The sequence below is a fragment of the Rhopalosiphum padi genome, chromosome 1 (assembly GCF_020882245.1).
Source record: "Rhopalosiphum padi isolate XX-2018 chromosome 1, ASM2088224v1, whole genome shotgun sequence".
Classification (NCBI taxonomy): Eukaryota; Metazoa; Arthropoda; class Insecta; order Hemiptera; family Aphididae; genus Rhopalosiphum; species Rhopalosiphum padi.
This window is the reverse complement of record NC_083597.1, coordinates 18,056,030-18,082,901: the sequence shown is the minus strand read 5'-3', so window position 1 is coordinate 18,082,901 and position 26,872 is coordinate 18,056,030. Positions and strand designations below refer to the sequence as shown.

Sequence of the window (26,872 nt, the reverse complement as noted above, 5' to 3'; positions counted from 1 at the left end):
ATCACACATAAAAGGAAAACCTAATGATCAATTACATTTACACCAATCAATAAAAATACACAGAAGCATGAAAAATCTTTATTACTCAACCTCACTTTAATACGTACTTAACGAAAAAAACATGGAAGTATATTTATTTTTCTATAATTTTGTAAAACAAACATTGTAAATTATTGTTTTTTATTTATTTTTATTTATAGCCTGCATAGGTAGAGGTACTTATTTAATCTAAAAGTAGGTCCAAATAAAAAAAAAATAACCATCGATATTGAAGACTTAACGGCTTATCAGATAGGTAAAAATAAAATGTACTAAAATAGACTCTGACTCTATTTTACCGTATAAGTTTAATATTAAAATTGTACGGTGATAATAATGTAGTATAAGTAGGAAAAACAATTTTAAATGTACATAATACCAATGTGTTTAATTATTATAAGCATAATAACGGTATATACCGTTTTTATTGTAACTATTATCGTAGTAGTTATTTAAATTTTCATTTATAATAACATAATAACTTAACTACTTAACAATAAAAAAATATACCAAAATATTAAAATTGTTTTAAAAAAACGTATAAAAATTCTTAACTGATGATCGATTATAGGGTCTATTATAAAATTGCCAATATATATGTATATAGCTAGGTACCTATGTAATGTTTGTGTACGTATACATTTCACACAACGCAAAATACCTATTGTAATTTATGTTATAAATATTGTAAATATTATAAATTACACTATAAGTACAAGCAATGATGTTAGAAAAATTGAATACCAACTAGATATTCCAGACTTTGCTTTAATTATTACATATTTTATAAATTATAATAATACATTGATATTTCCAAGAACAAAAATGACAATTCGTAATGGTAAATAGTAATTTATTACTAACTTATAACTAAACGCAACTTGATATTTCATGCTGCTCGTATAATATATTATTTTTTGAAATTGAATACTAAAATGCTTCTATTATTAGCTATTGTATACGTATACGACATACGTAACTAATAACTGTTCAAAAAATGTGACGTGCAATAAAACCGAATTAAGTTTTAGCATTTAAACGTGTTATAATTCTATGTATGTAGTCGCTTATAAATACTATATAATTTTTAAGGAAAATAGGATTTTTCTATTTGCTTATTCATATCGCGTAGCAAAAAATCGAAAGAAAGTTTTGTGCAAGAAAACAAACTATTTCATAATGTAAACATATTGTATAAATATTGTATTTGCATACTACGTATATTTGAATTTTCCGTCTCTATTAAAATTATATTTAAATTCCCAAGATAAAATCGCAATCGACAATTTTTTTTAAATTGAGAAAAAATCCATTTCAATGAGCGTTACTACAATGTTCAGAAGTGAGAAACAGCAAAACTTACAACACAATCACGTTTATATACGACGAGTATTTACTAGTATTAGCAATAATTCGCGCCGAAAATCAGATATATTCATGTATTAAATATTTTCCAAAAGGTTTGCTCGTGGGTCTAGGAGCTGTTTTTTAAAAAAACAAAATGTAATCGTGCTTCGCATGAAAGCGAATTTACGTGCATGTAATAACAGGTACTTTATACTTAACGGTTACAATTTTATAATAATATAATTTATTTAAATTGTACGCGTGTTAACCGTTAATTATAAATTAATAATCTACAAAACGCTGGCTGCAAACATCTCTTACCTTACAAGTTACAATCATTTTTTTTTTTTAGTTTTGAGTACCAACTTATTATGCTAATATGTGTGACGCAGATTTTAAATAATAACTATGCAGGTTTTTGTATTTTATTTACCGACTTGCTAGTGCCTATAGACAAGTACCTATAACATTATACAATAGGTACTCAAGTATTTATCCATACTCAGTCTCAAACGATTGTTGTTTCAAAATGAACGGTCATAACTGGATTAATCAAAAATCAAGATGATGTCCACCCGAGTTTTGAGCACACTGATGAGCACGAAATGTGATCAATGATCACGTTATTCTATATTTCTGGTCCAAAAACTAATAATAAAATGGCAATAAATAAATAAATAATAAATATCTAGTATAACTTATTTACAGTAGGTAACAATTGTGTAATACAATTATATGTATAGGTAAAAATGTACAATTTTTAATTGAATATTCTGGTATAGAATATTGTTTTTGAAAACAGTGCTGTAACATATTATGAGCATATATAGTATACCTTAGGGTGGCCCTACATCATATAGGTGATTTTTCAATATAATATTTGTTCAGTCTTACTCCCCAAGGGTAGGTTATATACTATGCCTAACCTATAAAATATTATTTCGTAAATTATAAATGCATATAATGTTTAATATATCAGCGTTTAAAAGATTACAGATCATTGAGATAATAATATTGAAATTTTAATAATTAATCACAACAAAATCCATAGACTCATAGTACTTATTCGGGCAATTTTATTTTAAAATAAAAATGTAAACATTATGAAATAAAATATATAAACTTCTTTGAATGTTTGCAACCTACTATATAGAACAACGTAACATTTTGGACAATCGTATAATATTATACAAAATATCAACAAAAAGTGAGGTCTTTATTGGATTTGCATTAGCTTTACTTTACATTATATACAAAGTGTAAAAAACTAAAAATTGTAATATTTTTCAATTATTGGTTATTACTGTGCCCTTGAAATTATGAATTGCTTTCATTCGTTAATAATTCAACTGATTGCATAATTGTTATTTTTTTCACCATTATCAATACGTTACTCTGTGTAAAATGAAAATACCTACATTTTTTTAAATCACGAAATTTATTAGTAACATATATTATATTACATACTATCACAAAGACGATAGGTAGTATAAATGAATAACAAACTAGTTAAGTAAACAATTGCACAATTTATTCAATCCTCAAAGGGAAAACAATTAAATATTATAAATAGTTAAAAAATAATCATCTGTTGTTACGATTGGTTAATTTTTAGAGTTACAATAAGTGTCTCAATGGTATTTATTAATTACTTAATATGTTATAAGTTTAATATAATTACACGTTACATAAAAAAATATATCGAAGAAGTAAATAATACAATATTGGCACTTGTAAATAATTTTAATGTAAATTTATTAACCATCGGTATATAGAAGATTATATACATTAAAATAAATATATTATATATAAAAAAAAATTACAATAAATAACAATATTGAACCGCTAGATCGCAATTAATATGAACGGTGACACGGTATTACGATTTTTTTCATTTCTTTTTTTCCGTTAAAATGGCACTTGAATATCATTAAAGTATATAATATTATACCCGCTATACGTGTATATTATATACAGGCAAAAGTATTGATTTTGTTTGTATAGTAAACCATAATAATACATATATATTTGTATATAAAACGCGTTCTAATACACGTTCTGATATTTTTATGAAATGAAAAGCTTTAGACTTTTACTAGATAAACAGAAACAACGAGTAGAATACAAGTTCAGACAACAAAAAAAAGATATGTAAGAAATAATAATACTCAATTTTTTAAAAATTAAAAAAAAATACACTAGACAGGATTAATTAAGAGATTAATCAACGTTTTGATTAAATGAAGTAATAATAATTATAAATATCGATTAAGGGGTTAAACACCAATTATTCGTATACATATTTAACAATATGTTTGCTCCGGTGTATGCAGGTCTTCAGAGCCGGAACGGTTCACGGGAATCCGGTTTGGAGTCCCTGCGTTTCGTTTCGGACGCGTTCGACGGCCTTCGCGACAGACTAGACGACGACAATGGCGTGGTGGCCAACGAAGACTGCAACCTGTGTGCGAGGAAGATAAAACCAAAATTATTTTTCATCGAACTGATAACACGATGATGATGAACACCGTGTAACACAAGACAAGACCACTTATTAATACACTGTTATACATATACATATTATACGCATTATACACGACATACGTACGGGTAGACGACATAACCTACTTGTATTATATCATGTTATGAATAACGTTATAATAAACACAATTATAAAATTATATAACATAGGCAGAAAGCGGGGTAAGGTAGGCTTTTAGACTTTGTAGTTTCGGATAACTGACACGGAAATCATAACTTTTTTCAGTACCTTTGAAATTGTTTTTACATTATATACTTATTTTTATAATAATCGTAATGGAAACATAATATAACAAATGCATTTCATATCTAAAATCCAAGATTTAGTAAAACTCAGTAAAAAAAAAAAAAAACAGTGTTATTGTTTGTTTAACAAAAAACCGTAAGTTTTCATGAAATATCTAAATTTAATATACATAAAACTTGTAATTATAATTCTACATAAAAATATAATACATTATTTTTATTAATTAATTTAATAACAATTAAATGCTAATCCTAAATTATTTTAGATGTTATTAACAACATCATTTTTAAATTTTAGTGAAATGAAAAAGGAATATTATAAATGTGATTAATAATGTAGCAATTCAGAATCGGTAAGTAATTACAGATATCATATAATGTCATACTGAGGGTCTCCAAACTTTGATTAATAAAAGCACCACTTGAATCAATGAAATTCCGTCAATTAAATGTAATCTGATAATACTGATAACGTATTATATTGGACACGTGAGACATAATAATTTTCTCAGTAATTTGAAACGTCGAAATTTGACTTTAATTCGTAATAACTAATAGATAACTACATTGTATATGGTTAGGAATTGAAAATTAAAAACTAGTAAGTTGATTTACTTTTTAAAGTATATAATGTATATTATGTAGAAGTATACTTATTATGTATATATAATACAAACAAATACTAGAAAACACGTACAAAAATAAGATTGGTAAAATATAATAACTAGGAAACACACATTATTGCAGGCAATATAAATTATATACAACTAGTTGATTCTTTTATCGAACAACACTCATTATTTCAAAAGCTATTATATTAATGTTTTTGAAGATAATTTTTAATATTTTTTAGTGTTATAATTTTTTAAGTTTGTATGTTTTAAACGACAACATACATTTTTAATTTCATATTCTGGAGCAGAATATTTTTCCGAGTATTTCTATACATAAAAATTGAAAATCGGACGAGTAGTTTATGACTTATAAGTCTCTAAAGTGTATGTGAGCAGAGTGGAGTGGTACCGGTTATTACCTCGCATTTTTTATTGTCTACTACTCCGCTCACCAAAATTTTAAAATATTTATAACTTATAAGCTACTCTTTTAAATTTCGATTTTTATGTATCAAAATACTACGAAAAATATTTTGCTTCAGAACATGAAATTAAAAATGTAGAGTATCAATCAAAAAAGTAAGAAAACTTTAAAATATTGAAAAAAAAATATTTTTTAAAAACTGTAGTTTTATTTTGACTATATATATTATGTAAAAATTATTCGTTCATAGATTATAAAATAATGAGTATTGTACAATAAAAGAATCACTCAGTATATTATGTAGGTTGCTTGTACATAAGCAAACAGTGAGAAAATAAGCGGTGGGACTAAACAATAATATTTTATGTTAGCATGGTGTTGCAACTTGCAACAAACATCCTTATACAGAGTGATTCGTATAACCTCCAACACTCTTAAGTATAGGTATAAGTAAAATTTTTGTGATTTTGAAATAATATAATAAGTTTTTATACCAATATAAGTCAATCGTCGTGTTGAACTTTCAATTTTTTTATAAATATTATTTTGATTATTTAAGTTTTTGATAAAGATACCTGCACCACAAAATATATACAGTGTGTCCCGTTTTAAATGTACCACTAAATATCTCAGCCCGATAATCTTAGATTGAAATACGGTTTGCTGCAATAGCTAAGGGGTACTGAAGTACACATTTAAGGACAAATTTCAAATTTTTAACTCTTGTAGTATGCGCATGCGCAACACAAATTTTTTTTTATAAATTGCAACACCTATTTTTGTCACCGGATATGGATAGATTATTTTATTCTAAGTAATTTTGATCTATTGACCATAGTTCTAAACCAAAAATTGAATGAGTTACACCTTTTGGAAATTTTAAAATAATTAAATTTTTTTTAAATTTTTATTAAATTCTTTGTATAAAAATATGAGTAAAAAACTAGAGGTATGTTACAAATATTGTATAAAAAACACTATTTTAAAGCAACTACGTAGCAGGTTTAATAAATCACTCTGTATGGTATAAATAATATGTATTCGTATATTTTTGTCAGTAGTGCGTGTATATGTGACACACGCATATAGAGCGTATATACACGATGTGTTAGCAATAGCATGCAGGAGAAAACGATAATACAGCGAAAATAACACATACAAATGAATAAGAAAAGCATTGATGGGGTAATACACAACAAAAACGAAAATGCGTAAATAGTAATAATATATTACGACGCAATCGACACAATATTATATGCTTTGATTGTTGCGCTTTACCCGGCAGACGGAGACGAAGAAAGGGACGGCGACGACGAAAGGGGCGGTGTAGACGATGAGGTGGGCACTGTAGTTGAGGAACATTGATGTACCGCGAGAACGGGTATTTTCGAACCTGGTTGATGGTTACGGCTGCACAACCGTCCAAAAAATAAATTATGTTATTAATTTGTGTGTAACATAAATCGAATCGAAAAAACGCATCAGACAAATAATTCGGCACAGCCCACCCTGTAGTGACATATTAATGACGTTTATGTCACAAACACCGAGATCGATGTATTTTTTTGATAATTCAGGTAAAAGGTAAATAAATCAAATTAAGTATCAAACATTTGTCCGGCAATGATGACGTGTATATATATATATATATAATAGTGCGTGTGGTAGTCGAATAGAAGCGTCGTGACGTTCGATTTGGATTCAAAAGATAGGTAAGCATATTATAGATATGTAATTTTTAAGCTGACTTTTTCGAAATGAAAACAATTGTGTGAATACGCTACTATCAATAGAATTCGAGCGTGTCTGAGAATACCATACCTGACATTGATCAAATAAAATATATAACATCACGATGTACGTCGACACGACATATCCGATATATTAGGCGATAGAAAATATTTAATCGCGGGAATTAGGTAGTTATCCGGTAAACAGTTAAAATTCACACAAATTCGTGTATTGTTTACACACAAGAGATATACAGTGATAGTTTTAGTGTACAGACGTCGCGTAAGTGTATAAAACAAATGTTTTTTAAGTTAAAAAGATAATTAAGAATTAATCAAAGTTGTAACATTTTCACATATTTAAAATACACGATTATAATATCTGCAGGTGCATTTTATTTTTCCATCACCGCGATTGTATTGTATACGAAACGTGCTTATTAGAATGTTTGATAGAATACTAATTAAGTTAATAGATATAAAATTACTGTACTACTTAAAACGTTAAAAATGTTAGTTACCTAGAACTTGAGTTAGACAACGTAGGTATACTTGACGACCTGTGCATTGACAGGGACCTGCATGTAATAGATAAATAACAGTAATGTGGTTAGTGAGAGTAATAGGCGAGTTAATAATATTTAAAAAGTTAATGTTTAATTATATGATGATATTAATTCTAGGTAAATTATCGTAATAATTAATATTACATAATTCATACTATTTATAGGTATATAACATATTTTTAAAAAATATGTTAATTTCAAAAAAAAAAATTATCAACAAAAATGTTTTCAGAAGATCTATTATATTATAAATATATTTGATTATATAGATACATAATATGTATGTATGTATGTATGTAAATTGTATATATTACCTGGTAGACGATGACGGCGATTGGCTGGCCAGTGTAGACGGCGATCGTACTCCTCTGCCTGTAGTGCTGGCCTGTCCATTAAGCGTTGATTTGCGAGTGGCGGACGTTGAAGAGGGCGTCTTGCTAGGCGTAAGTCTTGGTATGCGACTTGGCGTAGTCGAATCTAAAACACAACGAATATATACGTTTTATTTGAAAATAAATGTATTCTATTTTATATTAAGTTATATACCAATGACTTGTATAATTAAATTTTTAATAAAGTAAAAATATGCTAATAAACAAATAATAATAATAATACCTAGGTTTTATCACAGATCATTAAATCATTTTAAAGTTAAAAAGAGTGGACGAGTTAGCTACGAATTTGTGAGATAACACTCACGCTTCACTCTGATCACAAACACTTTAAATGCAATAAATATTATACATTTATAGGAAAATTGACATAACCATAAAATACTGAGAAAATGTACACACGACAGTGGTGTATCCAAATAACCTATTTATAACGCCGTGTAATGTTAATTGTATTTTGATGCATTAAATACAATATAACATAGGTAATATAATTATCACGATATTATAAAAAGATACAAAATTGTTCACTATAAAAAAGTTGACTTCATAAAAATAATTATTACAGCATTTTATAATGCTTATCGTCGGCTAATAAATATAACTCTGCACAAACCCATAAGTACTTCAACAAGTCCAAAATATTTAATTTTGTTTTTAGAAATCGACAACGGAATTACTCATAGATTATGTATTATGTTACAGGCAATGTAGAAAATCTGGACACTGTGCACAATGCCCGAACATTTTGGGCAATGTAATAATGATCATTTTAATACTCGAATTGCTCATACATTGCAAAGTGTACCTTTCCCGGATTCAAGTAGGCAAAGTAAATTAAATACAGGGCGCTGCACACTGATTAACTACAGCATCTAAGTATATTCAAAAAAAAAAGGTCGCCCAAACACATTATGCTAAATTGCCCAAACACATTACAATTTTTAAAAATTCGCCCAATTTAAACACATTATAAGAAACTCGCCCAAACACATTACTTTTATTATGCAGGTAAAAATGTAATTCGTCCAAACGCAGACCGCCCGAAAACTATACTTAGATATTTTATTGGTACTCGACACTCGTAACCGATAATACGAACCGATCCGTAATCTTAACGATTAAGTGATCGCATAGTATATTGCACGAACATCATTACTGCTATTCACGATATGCAAAGAGGTGTTTATCCAGGGTAATGGTAATGTGGTACTACCAGTACAAATTTCTTTAAGAGAAGTGGTAAGAAAAAGTTCTAAATTGGGTGGCAAAAGGTACTTGCAATACATTATATAAAACTAACTGGTGTAAATGTAAAACATCTGGTCGACTTTGCATCTCAAAGTGCCACAATAGTGGTATATGTGGTAATGAATAAAGTAAAATAATGCTATATATTTATGTGCTTAACATTATTTTTTACTTTTTTAGTAACAATTAATTTAAATGATTATAATTTAATAATAAAAAGTATTCATTTTGCTCATATCAAACCACTTTTAGATAATAATATTAATTCTTCAGTTGTATGTACTTACCGGTACTGTCTAGAGACAAGTTGGAACCGTGTCGGCTGGGTGGTTTGCTTCCGGGACGGCTTTGTGGTCTGCTAGCTGGCCTGCTAGCCGGTCGACTGGCTGGTAGGCTACCAGTGAGCCCGACGTTCGATTTTCTGACGGATGGCGTGGACGGTTTCCTGACAACCGAAGTCCTCGAGTGCGGTGACGATTCGTTATCGCTAAGCGAATCTGGAGTGCCGGCCGTGCGGTTCACACCCATCTTGCCCATCGGCACGCTCCTGGAACTCCGTTCACGTACCTGATATACACACATTTCCAGCGTTAAAAAAATCCCTGATTACGGCACACCACTCATCGAATACGACGATGATAACAATACTAATGTGTATACGTATACATAATTATTATAAAAAATAATATTACGATAACATATTATATAAATAATGTATAGCGGCGGTGGCGATTACACTATATTATAATGGTAAGTTGCATGACGGGCATCGTGGATATAATATATATATATTATATATAGGTATATCCAATATAAGGGTCTCCACTGATTTTTGATCTTCTCCTCCTTTTACCATCTATATTACAAACAGCTTGGATCACTTGGTAGAGAAATTTCAGAAATTCTAGATGTTTAAAAAATGTTAACTAAATAATAGACTCATAGTAATTATTACTTATGGCCAAGTTAGCGTATTTTTTTATTCAGATGGATATCGTTAGATTTTTTTTCAAATTTATATTTTTTATTGAAAATTATTATGCACAGTTATTATTGGTTCGCTTTACTACTATACCCCTACACCACCGCCGCCTAATACCAGTAAAATAAATATAAATAAAACATAAAAAAAATTGAAAAAATGCTAGAGTGCAGTTTTTTCTTTTTTTCGACAATTTACCCAAAACGTGTTGATTTGCCTGCTGGGACCCATTGCAAGAGGATACGAACACGGCAAGGATTCTCGTTGTCTTAAACTCTCGAATATTGGCATCAACTCTCTCATAAACTCTTCGGCTGTTTAATTTTTAAAACACATGTATTTACTATCAGTCATCGACACATACTCAACATGCTCTCCCCCGAAGTGCCTCGACGTAACCAAAGATAATTTCATTTTATTTACTATTTAATAAGTATATATTATAATGATACGATTAACTCGTAAATATGATCGCGATATATGCGGAAGGAAATAGTAGGTTTTTGTTTTATTAAAAAAACCCTTGAGAATTAATTCATAAATTATATTATATATGATTTTCGTTTCTTTTCCACACCTCGCTATAAATAAATAGCATATAAAAAATATGCACTCTATACAAACCACAAGCCGACAGTTCAGAAGTAGAGCTCACGCCATGTATGTATATGTATATTGTATGTGTAATACTTACGTATTATTTGTACTACACGAATCGATCGAAAATTTACCAAACTTATAGGTACACGTACAAATATATATATATTTTTAGACTATCACTATTTTTGCACATTAGTATTTATTGATGTATAAATAAAATAGTGTGATAAAATGAACGGTGTAAAATCTAATTACATCTTTCTTAAGTTCCACAAGAATTTGTAAGTTATAACATCTTCTGTTTGAATTTTTTTAGTGACCTAATATTATCAGTTTCCTATTTTTACAGATGATATTAAGCTTTTATTTTTTTTTTTAAGTATTTAGCTGATTACTTGTATATTCAGAAAGATAATTCTAAGGTATATGAGTAGGTAAGTTGGGTCTTTATTTCTACGTCTCCAGATATTATATAATAAGACTTATTCAAAAATTTGTAATTATTTAGTTTCTTTTATGGTCTTTTTTATGGGGTTCGTGCAATTTTGTTTAAGAACAAGGGACTGATCTTAGTGCGTAAGATGAAAAAAATATTATGCGAATTATTGAAGTGGTGCAACAAAAAGGCACGACACACAAATACCTTGACAAATATTTGGCACAATTTATGTGATAGCATATGTAATTCCGTAAATTCAAACCAATTTGATTCAATTGGCCATAAAAATGTTTTCTTTTCTATAAAATAATACTAATTTTATATCATTTTCATTTTCCCAATTAATAGTTTTGAATGGCATAATGCAAATATTGAATAATTTAAGGTTTAATAAAAATACATTTTAGTTTTTTGGGGGGAAATCAATACATAAAAATATGCAAAAAAAAATAGTAGTAAAAATAATACCTATACGATATAGGTATGTTCAATTATATGGTAGTACGGAAAATTCTTGATTGATTCAGGTAGTCTAGATAATACATAAGCATCTAAGTTACACTTATATACGACTAACTACTACGCACTCAGAAAAGTAAAAACTACAAACTAAAAAAAATAGCAGCAGCGAGCAAAAAAAAAAAAATAAGTAAAAAAGCCAATATTTCACTGCACACATTATATTTACTGCACGATGCAATGACTATATAAGGCCAAAAAAGTGTTTATAAAGTATATTTAAGTACAGTCCGTGCTTTCTTACTTGGATATATAATAACAAAATAGTATATATATAATATATACTTAGTTATTTGACGGATATATTAGTCATTTTACCTTTGTGATCGGACCGGCAGTAGACACAGACCGCTGTTGTTGCGCGTTGTGTTTCGGTTTGAATGCGGACATGCTCTGTGATACGCCATCGGCCAATATGAACTGCTCACGGAGTTCGATGTTTGTGCGTCCTTTGGCTGTGAGTGCGTAAAGGAAATGAAAAGGTGTGATGAGAAGGATAAAATTGTTAAAAAAAAAAAAAAAAACAAAACAAAAACAAACAAAATAAACAAACACATCACAATATTAAAATAGTGAGAAAAAAAAACAAAAAAAACGTTAATGTGTTAAATAATAATAATAACAATAATTAAAATTAAATCAAATATAAAATAAAAAAACCAAAACATATTATTAGTAAAACTAATAATATTATACTATATAGTATATATAGATATATGAAGCCAAACCGGATTAGTGTCCTCACGCCAAGTTAAACATTCAGCGCGTATAAACTATTATACGTAATATTTATTAATATTAAATTATTAGCATGCTAGTGAGCGGTATATATTAAATTTAACTTTGCAGGATACGTGCATAGGCGAAACTATTGGATTTGTGTACGTTATATTATTTTTACTGATAATTGATATATATATATATATATAAGGTGTAACTAGACTATTTGACAAATTTCCATTACAAATGTTACTATATTTGTTAAATAGTCCTGTTACACCCTGTATATATATACATATATACATATATATATTATCGGTTTCGTCTATATTTTGGTTGCGCTGAAAGAAATATCTATATAGAGACATATTATATAGAATATAGTTATGCAACATATTATATTATAGCTATATATAGTTTCGCTTATTTGAACACGAGTACAAGGATTTCAGGATTTATGGGAAGCGGCTACAAACTCGCTACAAATGCATACGTGTGATACATATGCGCGAAATACGTGACACAAAAACTATATTACGAGTATAACATCATATTTAGTGTAGCATACTAAATAAATCGACGCAATACCTGCAAATTCTACGAAAAACGTATTCTAAATGCGTTACGTAAGTACTTAATTAAACTTTTAAAATATCATAAAACACAGTGTCTGACGTCGACCTTGTAATAATATACCTTTTTGATAGTTGAAGAATGCTTACGGTACGCAGCACAATGTACCGCCGAGAAATACAAAACAACAAAACGCAAAAATAAGAAAAACCATAAAAAAATAACCACGTGCATCGAAAAACAGGGTTCAAAAATATGTAACGACATAGCGATCATACAGTTTAATTGGACTAGGCTGTAAGGACACCACGGTTCGTGTTCTTCAGGCACGAATGGGTTGGGCATCGGCAACATTTCAACTAGACTCGACCAAAAAAATAAATCAAAATCAAAACGGAAAAGAAAGAATAATGAAAAACCAAAACCAAAAAAAAAAAAAAAAATCGTAAATATAGGAAATGATGGACAAGGACAAAATCAAAATTTAACAAATAAAATATGAGAAACAACAATATCATAATATTATGTTAAATTACGTACTTTGGAAACTAAAATCATATTCAATGTTAATGTAATATATATAATAGTATATTATATATATATGTATAATGTACACATGCGTTTGAGTTAGTATGTATAGAATATACACTCGTTTAAGTCCCTTTTACTTTCTCAAGAGTTTGTTTTTAATAATTATTAATATAGTATGTATTTATATATTGATATTATTTAACATATTCTTTTCTGTTTGTTAACCATATGTATGGTATGTATATTATGTTTACCCTTGTACTAACGAGGCACCGGTTAAGAGATACTAAAATAACAGTAAAATTAACTTATTAATTAGTTATTATTAACATACATATAACATATATAATTTATTTATCAAAAAATTACCCAACCATCGGTTAAAGATTAATTGAATTACTATTATATATATATATTTATTTATATGTATTTAGAATGTTTGGTGATAAATGATAATACTGTTAACGAATTACTCACCTCTGCACGGATCGTTCTTAACCAAAAATTCGTCGAGAGCGACCCAACCACCGCCGACACGTACCATAACGGTCGACCTCAATATGCGGACTAGACGCAGTTTCTGACTATCACCGAACTGTATGGAAAATCAAAATGAAACACGTCAATAATCGCAGCGCAAATCCTATAATTATTATTGCGCGAGTAACACAATAATACACAAAATCCTTCAAAACTTATATTATACACTCCGTACCCGGTATTTTCCTTCTCCGACTTGGAACACTCTGAACTTCTGTCGACAAGTACACAGCATTACCAGCCTCTTAACCTCATCGTGTATTTTCTCGGCCTCGGTGTCGGGTTTCTTTTCTTCCCAATCGGGTCGCAATGCGGCTATGAATTCTTTCCAGTCGATCAAACCAAGTTTGTCATGATCGAACATGTCAGCCACGGCGTTCATTTCTAGTTTACTTGTATCAAATTCTGTTTAAAAAAAAACGCGTGTATAAGATACAAATTAATTAGACAACTATAATAAGCACGCCCTCCAGATTCACAGCCTCACAGACTTTTTCCTCGTAATGCACCATTTATTGATAAATTGAAACATACCAAATAATATTAGACTCAAACAATTAAAATGCATACTATATATTATCGACTGTTAACTCACTGGTTTTCATGATTCCATCGATGAAGTCATCTCTCGGTATGAGACCATCATTGTTCTTATCCATTTTCCTGAATAGGTCTGTGAGCCGGGATTTCTTGTGGTTCATAAACTTCAAGAACTTTAGATAGAAATCAAAAGCAATTAATAAAACACATAATTGAAATATACAAATATTTTATTTGTTAATTTATTTTAATATTCACTTACTCGTTTTCTCCATAGATCCCACGAGAAGTTCCTCACTTTCTCGACTTCTCTCAAATAATTAAGATGTTCCTGCAGACGACGCTGGCGTTCCCAAGCCATCAGCCATACGGTATGCCATTTATCCCAAAGCTGTCGGCAACGCGAATTTCGTAACAGCGGCTCTTCCACTTTACTACAAGTAGAAGTAAAATAGAAAAATATTATGTTAAAATCTATACAAGATTTATTCTTCATTAAAAACACGACACAAACATTAAACTAGGCTTCTACATTTTACAAAGAGTACAGAAAAGAAGAATACAATACGGTACTTCATAATAAGTAACCATAATATATTTATATTTGTATAATATATATATATGGATAACCTATAAAAATGTAGACATTTTTAGCTTACCTTCCTTTAGCTGGGAATCGAGGTCCAATATGTGGCAAATGATCCATGGATTTATCCCGTATGATTTGACTGCCCCGACTAAAAAGAAAAAAAAGAAAAGAACAACATTTTAATTTTTGATTCAGATATAGCAATTTTAAATTAAACCCATAAAATAAATAAATATAAGTTAGTCAGTGTGATTTTAAATTTTAAATTATCAACACTAATAAAATTGATAAAAAAAAGTTTTGAAAATATTGTAGCTTAACAAACAGCGAATAAATTCAATATTTTATAAAAAAAAAAAAAAAAAATGTCAGCAATCTATAGACAATTTTGGACAACAAGGTATAATACCTATTACAATATGTATTTATAATGAATAGAACTTAAAAACGTAAATACGTTTCAGCCAATGTAAAATGCGTTAATAACTATTATAATATATGTATATATGTGCATAAACAAATATCAATTGATTACTGACACTTATGTATCCAAATTAACTGGCACCCGCCGTTTTTCCCGAAAGAACTTTTTCTCGATTGGTATTTTAGCCGAAAATCCGAAATCTTTTTTCCGAACAAAAAATAATAATTGTTATGACTTGTAATAGAAAAAATTAAATTAATATAATACTAAACAATTAATCGAATAAAATGAGAAAAAGTTGATAAGTTAAAAGTAAAACTATACTTGGCATACTAGAAAAACATGGATCAAATAATTTATCAATAATAGTAATAATAAAATAGATAAATTTAATATATTTTGGAAAAAATCACACTTAATTTATTCTATTTTATTCTTTTATATAAAAAAAATAAATGTGAATTCTTGTGTCCCGAAACTGACAAAGAAAAATAAAAAATGAGATAATTGAACAGCTTAAATAAGATCCATACTTAAATAGTATATGTCCACACAGTAAAGACTTGAAACTATTTATTTCTTATATTTGTTTTTATAACAAAAGAGTGGTCCTAATAGATTCTAGTGAGAGCTTAGGGATCATGTTTTTTACTACTTGAATATTTTAATTTAATTTGATACTTATCTTCTATATTTTTATTAATACTTAAATATTTGTTATTGTCTTTGTGAGATAAAATTTAAAGTTTTATTTTTCTGCTCACATAGTTTTAAAATTAAATATACCTAACATGCAGTAATATGATAAATTCAATCACTCATTTTAAAAATATATTAACATGAATATTTAATCACCCATTATAAATATCAATAAAATTACAATAATATGTATGTGCATTGTGCATTTTGTACCAACCTTTGTCTGCGTTGATCACTTAAATCATGTGAACTGCCAGCTAAGTCCTCTCGGCTGAAAATGTGCAAAAGTGCAATCTTATAAATATTAAATATTAAGCGTGCAATATTGTGATATTTATATGAAGCAAACATAAAATGAAAATATTTCTATAACACAATAAGCTCTAAGTAAACAATCATGCAACTGAAAACTAATCATGAATAAGATTTGAATATGGTTTTTATTTTACTTTTTTAAAATTAAGATAACATAAAAATTATTAAATATATCAAAAAATATACATTAATAAATACTGATATAACAAACCTCATAGTAGATATTTTCTTAGCTGATGGTTTTCTTCCCACTGGAGCAGCAGGTTGTTTAACTTTGCACACAGTGTCCACTTCAGTTTGTCTTTTAGAGGTGCTTTCCATGAATTCACGATGTTCTTCTATCAGTTTTTCAACCACTTCTACACTGTCTGGTAGAGGTTCAGATTCAAGATCCAACAATCTGTTTTCTAATCTAGTCAACCAGGAGAATAATTCTTCTAGTAATGAGTCCAAGTCTTGAAGAGACTGTAGGTGTTCAACTAGTCTTTGCTCACGCTAAAAATACAAATTATTAATTAACAATAGTAGAAACAGTTATTAACTTGACTTGTTTTGATAAGGATGTTATTTTACTTGTTTAGCCCAAGTCCAGACTTCTTCCCATCTAGACTGAATTATAGTTATCCAGTGCTTGATCACACCAACTGCATCTGGATGTGCTTTTTCTAAGATCCTTTGAGCCAAAGTAACGGTAGAATCTTTTTCATGTTCTTTATCAGACATTTCTTCAATGAACTTTCTATGCTCATTTAATTGGTTTCTTGTTTCTTGTTCATTATCTGGTAATGGTCCAATGAACCTTAATTTCATCTCTGCATCAGATAACCATTCTAATAGTAAATGCACAGACTTATGTAACTGTTCTGCCTAAAAAAAATTATAAACAACAATTTCAGTTAATTATATAAATTTATAATTCAATGTTTTTTATATTTATTTTTATTACTTGTCTTAATGCATCTTCAAGTCGTTCTGTTCGTTTTTCGCACAGTTGGCTAGTACGATTCCACAGGCCTTCTAAATCGTCCAATTGATTTTGGATTATAGTACGGTCAGCATTGTTGGCTTTTGACATTAGATCTTTACCAGTTTGTCTTACAGTTTTCATTTGTTCATAACGCTTAGATAATGTATCTTCAAATGCCTAATATAAATATTAACATAAATTATATACACTTAATAAAATTCAATGTTATTCGTAGTATTTAATTAAATTATTTACCTTATGCTGTTCAACTAAAGCCATTACTGTATCCAAATCTCCATGCACTGGTCCATCATCTGTTAGTCTTTTTTCAGTTTTGCGTAACCAATCCAAAAGAGCTTCCATAGCATCTTTAAATTGTCCACAGTACAACAAAGCTTCTTCCAACTTCCTTTGCCTATCTACAGATTTAGTGCATACCAAATTCCACTTTTCTTTTAATTCATTAATCATTTTGTTTAAGGGTTGTTCATCACTCTTAGGAGCTTTTTCTTTCAATGCTTTGCCCATTCTCATTGTAGAGTCATATGTTGCTTGTTTACCACTTAAGGCTCGTTGTACATCTCTGTGTTTGGCCAAACGCTGTTTAATACGCTCTGGATCATTACCAACACTGGCATCTTGGGTTAACTCATCCAGGTTCTTCTCTGCAGTAGATAACCAATCCATTAGGCTTGACCATGCTTCATTGAACTCACGGGCTTCCTTATAACCATGATCAAGTGCACGAGTTCTTTCAGCACTCTTTGACACAACACGTTCAAAGCGATGTTGTACACTAAAAATACAAATAATAATTTAAACTAAAATTAATTTTAAAAATAACATTAATACCAATTTTACCTGATTAGTAAGTTTTTGATGAGTATAACATCTTGTTTCTGTGAAAAGTACTTCAGATGAGTTCCTTTCTTGTCCAAATGAAGCATTATTTCCCGATGGGAGCTAACATCTTTTTGGAAAGTCTTATGGTCTTCAATTTGTGTCAAAATGGTAGCCAGAATACGAGAAACTGGTTTCAAGTTAGATAATGTTTTCTCAGCATCAGTCAGCCAATCAACAAATGCCTAATAATTATAATAAAACAATATATTTAAAATATTATTAAATGTGTATATTTATCAAACATACCTGTAAAGCATTATGGAATTCAGTAGCTTCTTTAAGTGCAATTTCCAATTTGATTTTCTTATCATTAGCTCTGGCAGTCACACTATCCCATCGCTGTTTTAGGGTTTTCAAGTTTTGCTGCAAATTTCCAGAGTTAGGTGATTTTTTCAGATATTCTTGACCTTGAGCCAAAACAGTTTCCACTTTTGGTCTATTAGATTCTAGTTCATCATATACTTCCATGAAGCGTTCTAACTGTTCACTTGCTGTTTCAGGTAAGCCACCAACAGGTTTTGATGTAGCTATCACACCATCAACTTCACCTAACCATGATAGCAAATCTTGAATTTCAACAGCAAACCTTTGGGCTTCTTGCAGTGCATCTTCCAATTCCAACTGCCGGTCAGCCGCCTTTTGTAATAAGTCTCTCCAGCTTTTATTCAGAACATTAAGTTTATCTTGAGTGGAGTTAGCTTCAGCAGATCCTTTTCCATTTTCAATCAATTGTCGACCAGCATCATTCAAAGTGTCAACACTTGACTGATGGGCATGAATGTCATTTACCAATACTTTCAGCTTAGCAAGTTCAACTTCTAATAATTGGGAATCACCAGCAACAGGTTTCAAATCTTTGTCTAATGTTTTATTAGTGCCATCAATCCATGCAAGAAGTTCTGCCAATGCATGATGGAATTGGCCTAATTGTAAAAGACTGTTTTCCAATTGACGTTGTCGTTCAACAATACCCTTCAATAGATTTTCCCATCTACGGTTCACTTCAGTTAATGGTTGTTTGAGAGCAGCTGCCTGTTCAACTGTAGTTCTTTCAGTAAGTTCTTGGGCTTGCCTATAATGTACAAAAAATAAAATATAAAAATCTATAATTTAATATTTTAAACGAATATTGAAGTATTTATATCCATATTAATTTAGAACTATTACCTATTAACACTTCTATAAAATAATAAAATCCATTGTAAGCCGTAAAAAAAATAATACATATGTTAATTATACAATATAAATACCAAATTACCAAGTACTCATCATTAATAATTATTTTTTAATATTTATTAACATAGTTACTGATTGTAATTACCTATTTAAAGCTTCTACTTTAACCATTTGAGGGTCAATATCAGATTTAAAGTTCTTAAGTTCGCCAATTTGATTTTTGACAACTTTAATGTCTGTCCCTAATGGTCCTAAATTGGCAAATCTACGTTCTGCTCCATCCAAAAATTTGAGTAAATCCTAAAAATAATTTGTATTAAATACTATTCACGTTAAAAATTGTATTAATTATTCATACTTGTAAGGTTTCATGGAATTCCATAGCTTTTTCCATAGCCTGTATCAAATTTTCTTCACGTTTAGCAAACAATGCAGTTACAGTTTCCCAAGCATTATCTAAGTCTTCTATATGTTTCTTAACTTCGGGCTTATCAGAATCTCCACACACTTTCATTAATTTGTTACCACTTGCACGGCATTGGTCTACTTCAGGTTTGGTCTGATCAATTTCAGCTTTAATTTCTTTTAAAGCTGCTTTTTGTTGTTTTAATATAGCTGGTTCTACAGCTGGTGCATCTTGCGAGTGTAATGAATCCTGCAAATTTTTTAGTGTACCCATAACATTCTGTAATTCTTCCCAGAATCTCTCAGCCAGTATGAGAGCTTCTTCAAGACTGCGTCCACGATCATTAGTCGCCTCTTGGACTTCATTCCACAAACTGTTCAATCGATCTAATTTACGTTTAATGTCTTTGACTGCAGGATCTGAGGAATTTGGAGCTTTATTAATAACATCATTAGCTGCTTTTTTCACTGCTTGGAATGCATCAGCACGCTTATGTAAATCTTCAACAACAGCATCGTTTTCATCTTGTTGGTCACGAATTTTGGGAGGATGAGCAGATATAGGTTCAGCACCAGATACTTGTTCGGCAGTATTTTGTAATGCTCTCAACATACCTTCCAATTTATCACTAAATTGACTGGTTTCTTGTAATGCTTTCTCCAGAGCTTGTTGCCTTTGCCTAAGTTCAGATCTAAGTGCTGCATACCTAGCATTGTCACTGTCCATAATGTATTGGATTTTCATTCCCTCATCATCGTTACATAATCTGATTAAAGCTTCACCAGTCTTATTCAGTTTATCCACAAGTGGTTTGTGTTCAGCAATAGACTGTACAAACATTTCATTTTTATCTTGTTGCTGAGCAATAATTTCTGGTCTCAAAGCAGGCATAGCTAACATTGATACTTGTCTCTCCATATCATCCAACCAACCAGATAAATCAAAGTGTGATTCTTGGAAATGTTGGGCAAGAGGTAGAGCTTGTTCAAGTATACTCAAACGTTCAGCACTTAATGATGATACATGATCCATAACTTCACGAAGATCTTCCATTTTTTCACGCATGAGACTTGTGTCATTGCTTTGTGTAACTTCTCGTAAAACTTTTTTAGCCATAGATAATACATCTCTACCACGTCCTTTTTGACTTGATATGTCATCATTGAGTGCCTTATGTTCTTTAAGTTGAACACGAATAATATCTACTTCACTACTTGGTGGTTCTGCATCTCTTAATTGATTATCTACTTCACGGAACCAATCTAATAGGTCATCCATATCACCAATGACTTCAAGTGATCGTTGTTTAGACAAGTGAATACGTTCAGCTTTTCTTTGAATTTGTTCAGCAATAGCGTCAAATCTTCGATTATCTCTCGTAACAAGGCCTTCAATTGTTGAAGCACCTTCACCAGGAGACATTTGGCACAATTGTGGTCCTATTTGATTAATATTTTCTAATACTGGACGGAATTCTAAAAAATAAAAAGTTTATTATTATTTAAATTTATTTAGTTGTATTTAAATAAAAAAAAAAAACAATTATATTTAGCAGTAATTCTATATACCTTGAATGTCAAGTTCTAGATTATGAATGTCTTCTTCTTTAGGTTCTGCGGTTTGTAATTGTGATTCCGCTGATAACATCCAATCACCCAAACGTTTATGAGCATTATGGAATTGTTGTACGAGTGGCAACATGCTTTCTGCATTCTTTAACAAATCAGTACCAGCACTAACCAAATCATTGTAACGTCTCTGCAATACATCCAACTTATCCTTTAACTGAATGGCTTCGTCGCTAGTTATGTGCTTCATAAGTTCCATGCCTGCATCCACAGTTCCATCAACATCTGATTGGTGATTTGATATTTCTTCACACAGATCTGCAATATCCTCCATTTGTTCCACTAGTTTGTCTGTATGCACAGGTAATACTTTGTATTTGCCTAAACGCTTCTCCATGCCTTCCATCCATGCTTGCAAATCTTGATAAGTTAATACCAGGTGTCTAAGGCCAGCACGAGAGTCTTGTAATAGTTGTCCCACTTTATCTGAGGTATTTACAAGTGCAGCATAACGATCAGCTGTTTCTTGGATACGATCTGCTACTCCAGATGCCTCATCTTCACCAACTAAAGCCATTAATGTACTAGCTACTTCAGTCAGATCGTGGAATTCAGGATTTTTGGATAGAATTTCATTGTGTAATTTCTAAAAATTAAATAAATTTTTAAAATAAAATTAATTAACTAGATGAATTAAATAAAGTGAGAAAATTGTAAAAAATATTCATATACAATTAAGTTATCATTATTAAATCATTGGTATCTCAATAACATGAAAGTATAAATGTATTGTTTGATAAAAAAAAAAAGAACATAAACAATATATTTTAAGCTAATAATTAATATCTAGTATACCTACAATTCTCCTACTTCATTCCCATAAAAATAATGATTTAATTTAATTTTACTTACAGTATGTTCTTTAATCCTTTGTTGTATTTTTTCTTCATCTGTAGGAATAAGTTCCATGTCCTTAATTTTTTTCTCGCTTTTATCCAACCACTCCAAAAGTGGTGTAATTTTTTCCAAGAACTCTTTAGCCACTACCATAGCTTTTTGCAAATCGTCCATGCGTTTTGTAGCACCACGATCCAAATTATCAAACCGCTGAGATAATTCTTTCAATTGTATTTCAATTTCCTTACGTTCTCTAGGATCAACATTAGCTGCAACCTCATTACCCATATCAAATATTGATGACAATGAATTTTGACGGTCAGCTAACATTTTCTTTAAGAACTGAAATTTTTAATAAAAAATTAATATATTATTATCAACCCAATAATAATTAAAAATATATATATTTACTTTTTGTTCTTGTAGTTGTGCTTTTACCACCTTGTAATCTGCTGATGGTGGTTTTTGATTAGATACTAATTCTTCTGTATCAGCTAACCACTTAGCAAATCCATCTAAAGCATCTTGGAACTTGCCAGATTGTAAAAGTCCATAATCTAGTCGCCTGTCCCTCTCATTTAATTTTTCTTTAAGTGCATTCCATTTATCGTTCATTTTTTCCAAATCCTTTTCTAAAATACCAGTGTTTACACCTCTAGCAGCAGATTGTATTAATCTTTGACCTATACCATTAACTTCATTGACTGACAAAATTAGTGGTTCAATGGTGTTTTTTCTGAAAGAACCAAACTCTTGTTGTTGGAATTTAATTGCCTCCACTTCTGATCCAATTGGTTTCAAACTTTTAAACTCATCAGTTGCATGTTCTATATCTTGAACAACATTATCATGCTTATTCTTAAAAGCTTGTAGTCTGTCTAAAATATTTTCAAGATCAGTTTGTCTGTTTGATGCTCGTTCGTCAAGTTTATTTAATAGACGTGTCAGTGATTCAGCTTGGTCACGCATAGAAGTAGAATCTTCTAAACGTTGGCCTAATTCAAGCATTACTGTGACATCATCTCCAGCTCTTGCAATTTTCTTGATAAATTTGTCTACTTCATCTAACTGGCCAGTAACAGTTTTAATATCTCGACCTGGTGGTTTTAATGAGTCAAATTCAGCTTCTAAGTCATTCAAGTTTTTACCAAGAGCTTTAACTTTATCTGCATATTGCGCCAATGCAGTTGAAGCTGAAAGTAATTGTGAACACCTATCATCCAGTTTACCTTCTAAATCGTCTAATCTATCCATAAGATTATCAACATCGTCTTGTAATTTTAATGAGTCACCAACACCCATTTGAGCAGCTTCTGAGGCTAAATCACCAGCTGTTTGCCTTAGACCTACCAATGGACCTCTTAATTTCTTAGCATCTTCTCGCAATGCTTTAATTCTTTCCAACAGTTTTGGATCACGTGCAGCACCTCCAATGGAATCATGTGAAGCAAGTTTATCTTCACAACGCTGTAATGAGTGTTCAGAATCTCTAAGATTGTCAGAAAAGTCAGATAACTTTCTAGAAATGTCTTCTAACCATTGTGTTTTTTCCATCAATTCATTGTTTAATCTATCCCATCGAGTTTTGATGGTTGATAGTTCTTGTTTTACAAGTTCTTTATCCACATCACAAGAAGAAAGGAACGTTTCTCCTAAGTTTTTGACATTCTCAAACTCACCAGAGTGTTTCCAAACTTCATTTCTAAAAGCAGACAGTTCTCTCAATTGTTTATCCACGTCTCTTTTACTAAAGCTGTTTGGTCGAATAAGTTCTAATTTGTTTTCAGCTTGAGCTAACCATGGTGTGAAGGACTCTTGGGCTCTGTAATATTTTCTACAGTGTTCCATGCATGTTTGAAGTCTGTTGTGGCGGTCTACAGCTTCTTTGCGAAGTTTGTCCCAGTTTTGTTGTATTTTGTCTAAATCACGTTGCAAATTACGAGATTCGTTACGTTGACCAATTCGGGATAACATATCACGACCTTTATTCAAAAGCATAATTACTTCATGTTCTTTGTGTAATACTTCTTTGTAAATAGGCTCATACTGAGAAACTTGTTGTTGTAGTATATCTTTATCAGCGGATATTAATAGACGTTCTGTAAGACTGCCCAATTGATCAGACAACCAACCAAGTGTCAAAGCACAAGTAGCTTCAAATTGTCTACCGTCCTTCAATGATCCTTCAATTTCAGCTTTTTTATTGTCTAATTTCTTTTGCAAGTTGTTATATTGACGATTAATAGCAGCCAGTTTTGCTTGAATATCTGCTTTACAAGCTGGGTCATCTAGTACATTACACAAATGATTTCCAGCATCTTCTAAATCAGCTAATAAAGGTCTTTGGCCTTCTAATTGTCTTTCTAAGTTTTGTATTTTTCTAAGCCTCTCTTCTGGTTCCTTATCATAAGAAATATCATCTAATTGATCAGAAATATTTTGTAATGCTTCAGTTAAACGAGCAAGACCTGCATCAAATTCTCGGGTTGAATCAGCTGCTGCACCAAGATTAGATGCTCTATCTTCTAATTTTCCAAGTAAATCTGACCATTTTTGTAAAATTGCTGTTAATTTATTAGAAAACCGTTGAGCATCCGGAGAGTTAGGATCTGGTAGTCTATTGAGTATGCTTTCACCAACAGATGTTAAATGTGTAAGTTGAGGTTGTTGAGTTCTAAACTCTTCTCTTAGCACTTGAATTTGCTGAACTTGACTTTGTACTATTCTGGAATCTGACGATATTGGACCCAAGACATTTAACATACGTTCTTTAGATCCCAACCAGTTCGAAAGGTTATCGTGCGAATCATGGAAATCTTTTAAATCTTCAAGAAGTTGTATACGGTTCTTACAAATATCATTTAAGTTCTTCCAACGACTAGTAACATTTTGAATATCATCATGTAATCTATCCGCTCCTAAAGAAGTTGGTTTCTTTTTTAATAGATCATTTACACCAGATTTAGTACTATCTAACAAAGATTGTTTTTCGTACATTTCTTCAAGTACAGCTCTAACTTGTTTTGCTGCTTTATCAGACTCTTCTTTAGTCAGTGGAATACTTTCTTTTGGTAATGACTTTTGTGTTCTATCTAAAAATTGATTTAATATTTTCATATTTTCAACCAATTTTCTGACATCGTCTCTAATTGTATCCAATTCATTTTGCCTGTCTGATATTTTTACACCTAATAAATTATATCTGTTATTAATTTCATTTAGTTCTTGTTGCACGGGACTGTCATCTAAACCATCTTCAATTCTATTGTATGTGAAACTTACAACAGAACTTCTTGGAGAATCCCTAGAAGTTTTTCTTAAAGAGTCCAAAGAATAGCGTTTAGTAGGAGATACTGAACTGCGTCTTCTCAAAGAATTGGTAAGACTAGAATCATAAAATGTAGCCCCAAGGTCATTAAGTTTGTCAATAGTAATGCTATAATCACGATGATCCTTCGAAATTGGTTTCAGTTCATCAATTTGATTTTTAATAATATTCATGTCTACAGCTACACTTTCTAATTGATTGACTCTTTTCTCAGTGTTATTTAACCAAATTAATACTTGATCTCTTAATTTTTCGTATGCTTGAAGTTGTTCTACTTTAGCTTTAGATAATCTCTGTTTTTCTTCTAACAGTTGATTCAATTGTTTCCATTGGTTTTCCAATCCTTTAACACGATCACGTACAGGAGGAGTATCGGTCACATCCTTATTGTTAATGAGAGTTTTTCCATCACGTATTGTTTGGTCTAAGGCTTGTCGTTGAGAGTCTCTTTGAGCAATTAAATCGTCCAACTTATTTTCAGGCATATCGTTGAAATTGTCTAATGCATTTGTCAGCCATTGTTCAAGCATTGCCGCTTGGCTATTAAATGATGACAATATTTGATTGATGTCATTTAATAGTTCACCTCGTTTGGCAGTCCTATCCAAAAGCTTTTCGAAACGAGTCATAACATCTTTTAACTTGACTTCAATTTTTTTGGCAAGTCTAGGATTGCTTGAGTTGATCATTAACTCTTGTGTAGAATGTGCGACACTATCAACACTTGCTCTATGTGTATCAATATCTGACTGCAACAATCTGTACTCCCGGATTTGTTCAGATAAACGATCTGTATGCAAACTTACTGGTCTTGTTATATTCCTATAAACATTTTCATTTCATTAAAACATGTAAATAATTTAACTAAAAATTAGTTGTTACTTGTTAAAAAAAACTAGAATAGTTTCCAAAAACATTTCTATAGCTCCAATAATAATCATTATTTTTTCAATAAAAAAAAAAAAAATTAAATGTAAGATAAATGATGAAATGAGATACTAAAATT

General features: G+C 30.3%; 1 protein-coding gene across 28 annotated transcripts in view; it reads right to left on the bottom strand.

Annotated features, from left to right (window-relative positions):
- Positions 1-2,895: 2,895 nt before the first annotated feature.
- Positions 2,896-26,872, bottom strand: part of LOC132931900 (dystonin) — a 75,573-nt gene continuing 51,596 nt past the window's right edge. For 14 of the 28 annotated variants that reach the window (XM_060998017.1, XM_060998038.1, XM_060998027.1 and 11 more), the window contains 25 exons: positions 22,950-26,688; positions 22,554-22,880; positions 21,642-22,287; positions 20,026-21,548; positions 19,813-19,967; positions 19,659-19,670; positions 18,738-19,563; positions 18,450-18,673; positions 17,844-18,384; positions 17,568-17,765; positions 17,195-17,488; positions 16,833-17,116; positions 16,524-16,577; positions 15,254-15,331; positions 14,857-15,028; positions 14,650-14,767; positions 14,230-14,459; positions 13,992-14,109; positions 13,262-13,342; positions 12,009-12,145; positions 9,438-9,717; positions 7,822-7,984; positions 7,463-7,519; positions 6,490-6,621; positions 2,896-3,847 (listed from right to left, as the gene is read on the bottom strand). In XM_060998017.1, coding sequence (XP_060854000.1) covers positions 3,724-3,847; positions 6,490-6,621; positions 7,463-7,519; positions 7,822-7,984; positions 9,438-9,717; positions 12,009-12,145; positions 13,262-13,342; positions 13,992-14,109; positions 14,230-14,459; positions 14,650-14,767; positions 14,857-15,028; positions 15,254-15,331; positions 16,524-16,577; positions 16,833-17,116; positions 17,195-17,488; positions 17,568-17,765; positions 17,844-18,384; positions 18,450-18,673; positions 18,738-19,563; positions 19,659-19,670; positions 19,813-19,967; positions 20,026-21,548; positions 21,642-22,287; positions 22,554-22,880; positions 22,950-26,688 — 10,513 coding nt within the window. In that variant the 3' untranslated portion in view covers positions 2,896-3,723. Of the gene's footprint in view, positions 3,848-6,489; positions 6,622-7,462; positions 7,520-7,821; positions 7,985-9,437; positions 9,718-10,330; positions 10,447-12,008; positions 12,146-13,261; positions 13,343-13,991; positions 14,110-14,229; positions 14,460-14,649; positions 14,768-14,856; positions 15,029-15,253; positions 15,332-16,523; positions 16,578-16,832; positions 17,117-17,194; positions 17,489-17,567; positions 17,766-17,843; positions 18,385-18,449; positions 18,674-18,737; positions 19,564-19,658; positions 19,671-19,812; positions 19,968-20,025; positions 21,549-21,641; positions 22,288-22,553; positions 22,881-22,949; positions 26,689-26,872 lie in introns of all 28 variants that reach the window. The other 14 variants (XM_060998196.1, XM_060998097.1, XM_060998206.1 and 11 more) reach the window with 10 other exon arrangements.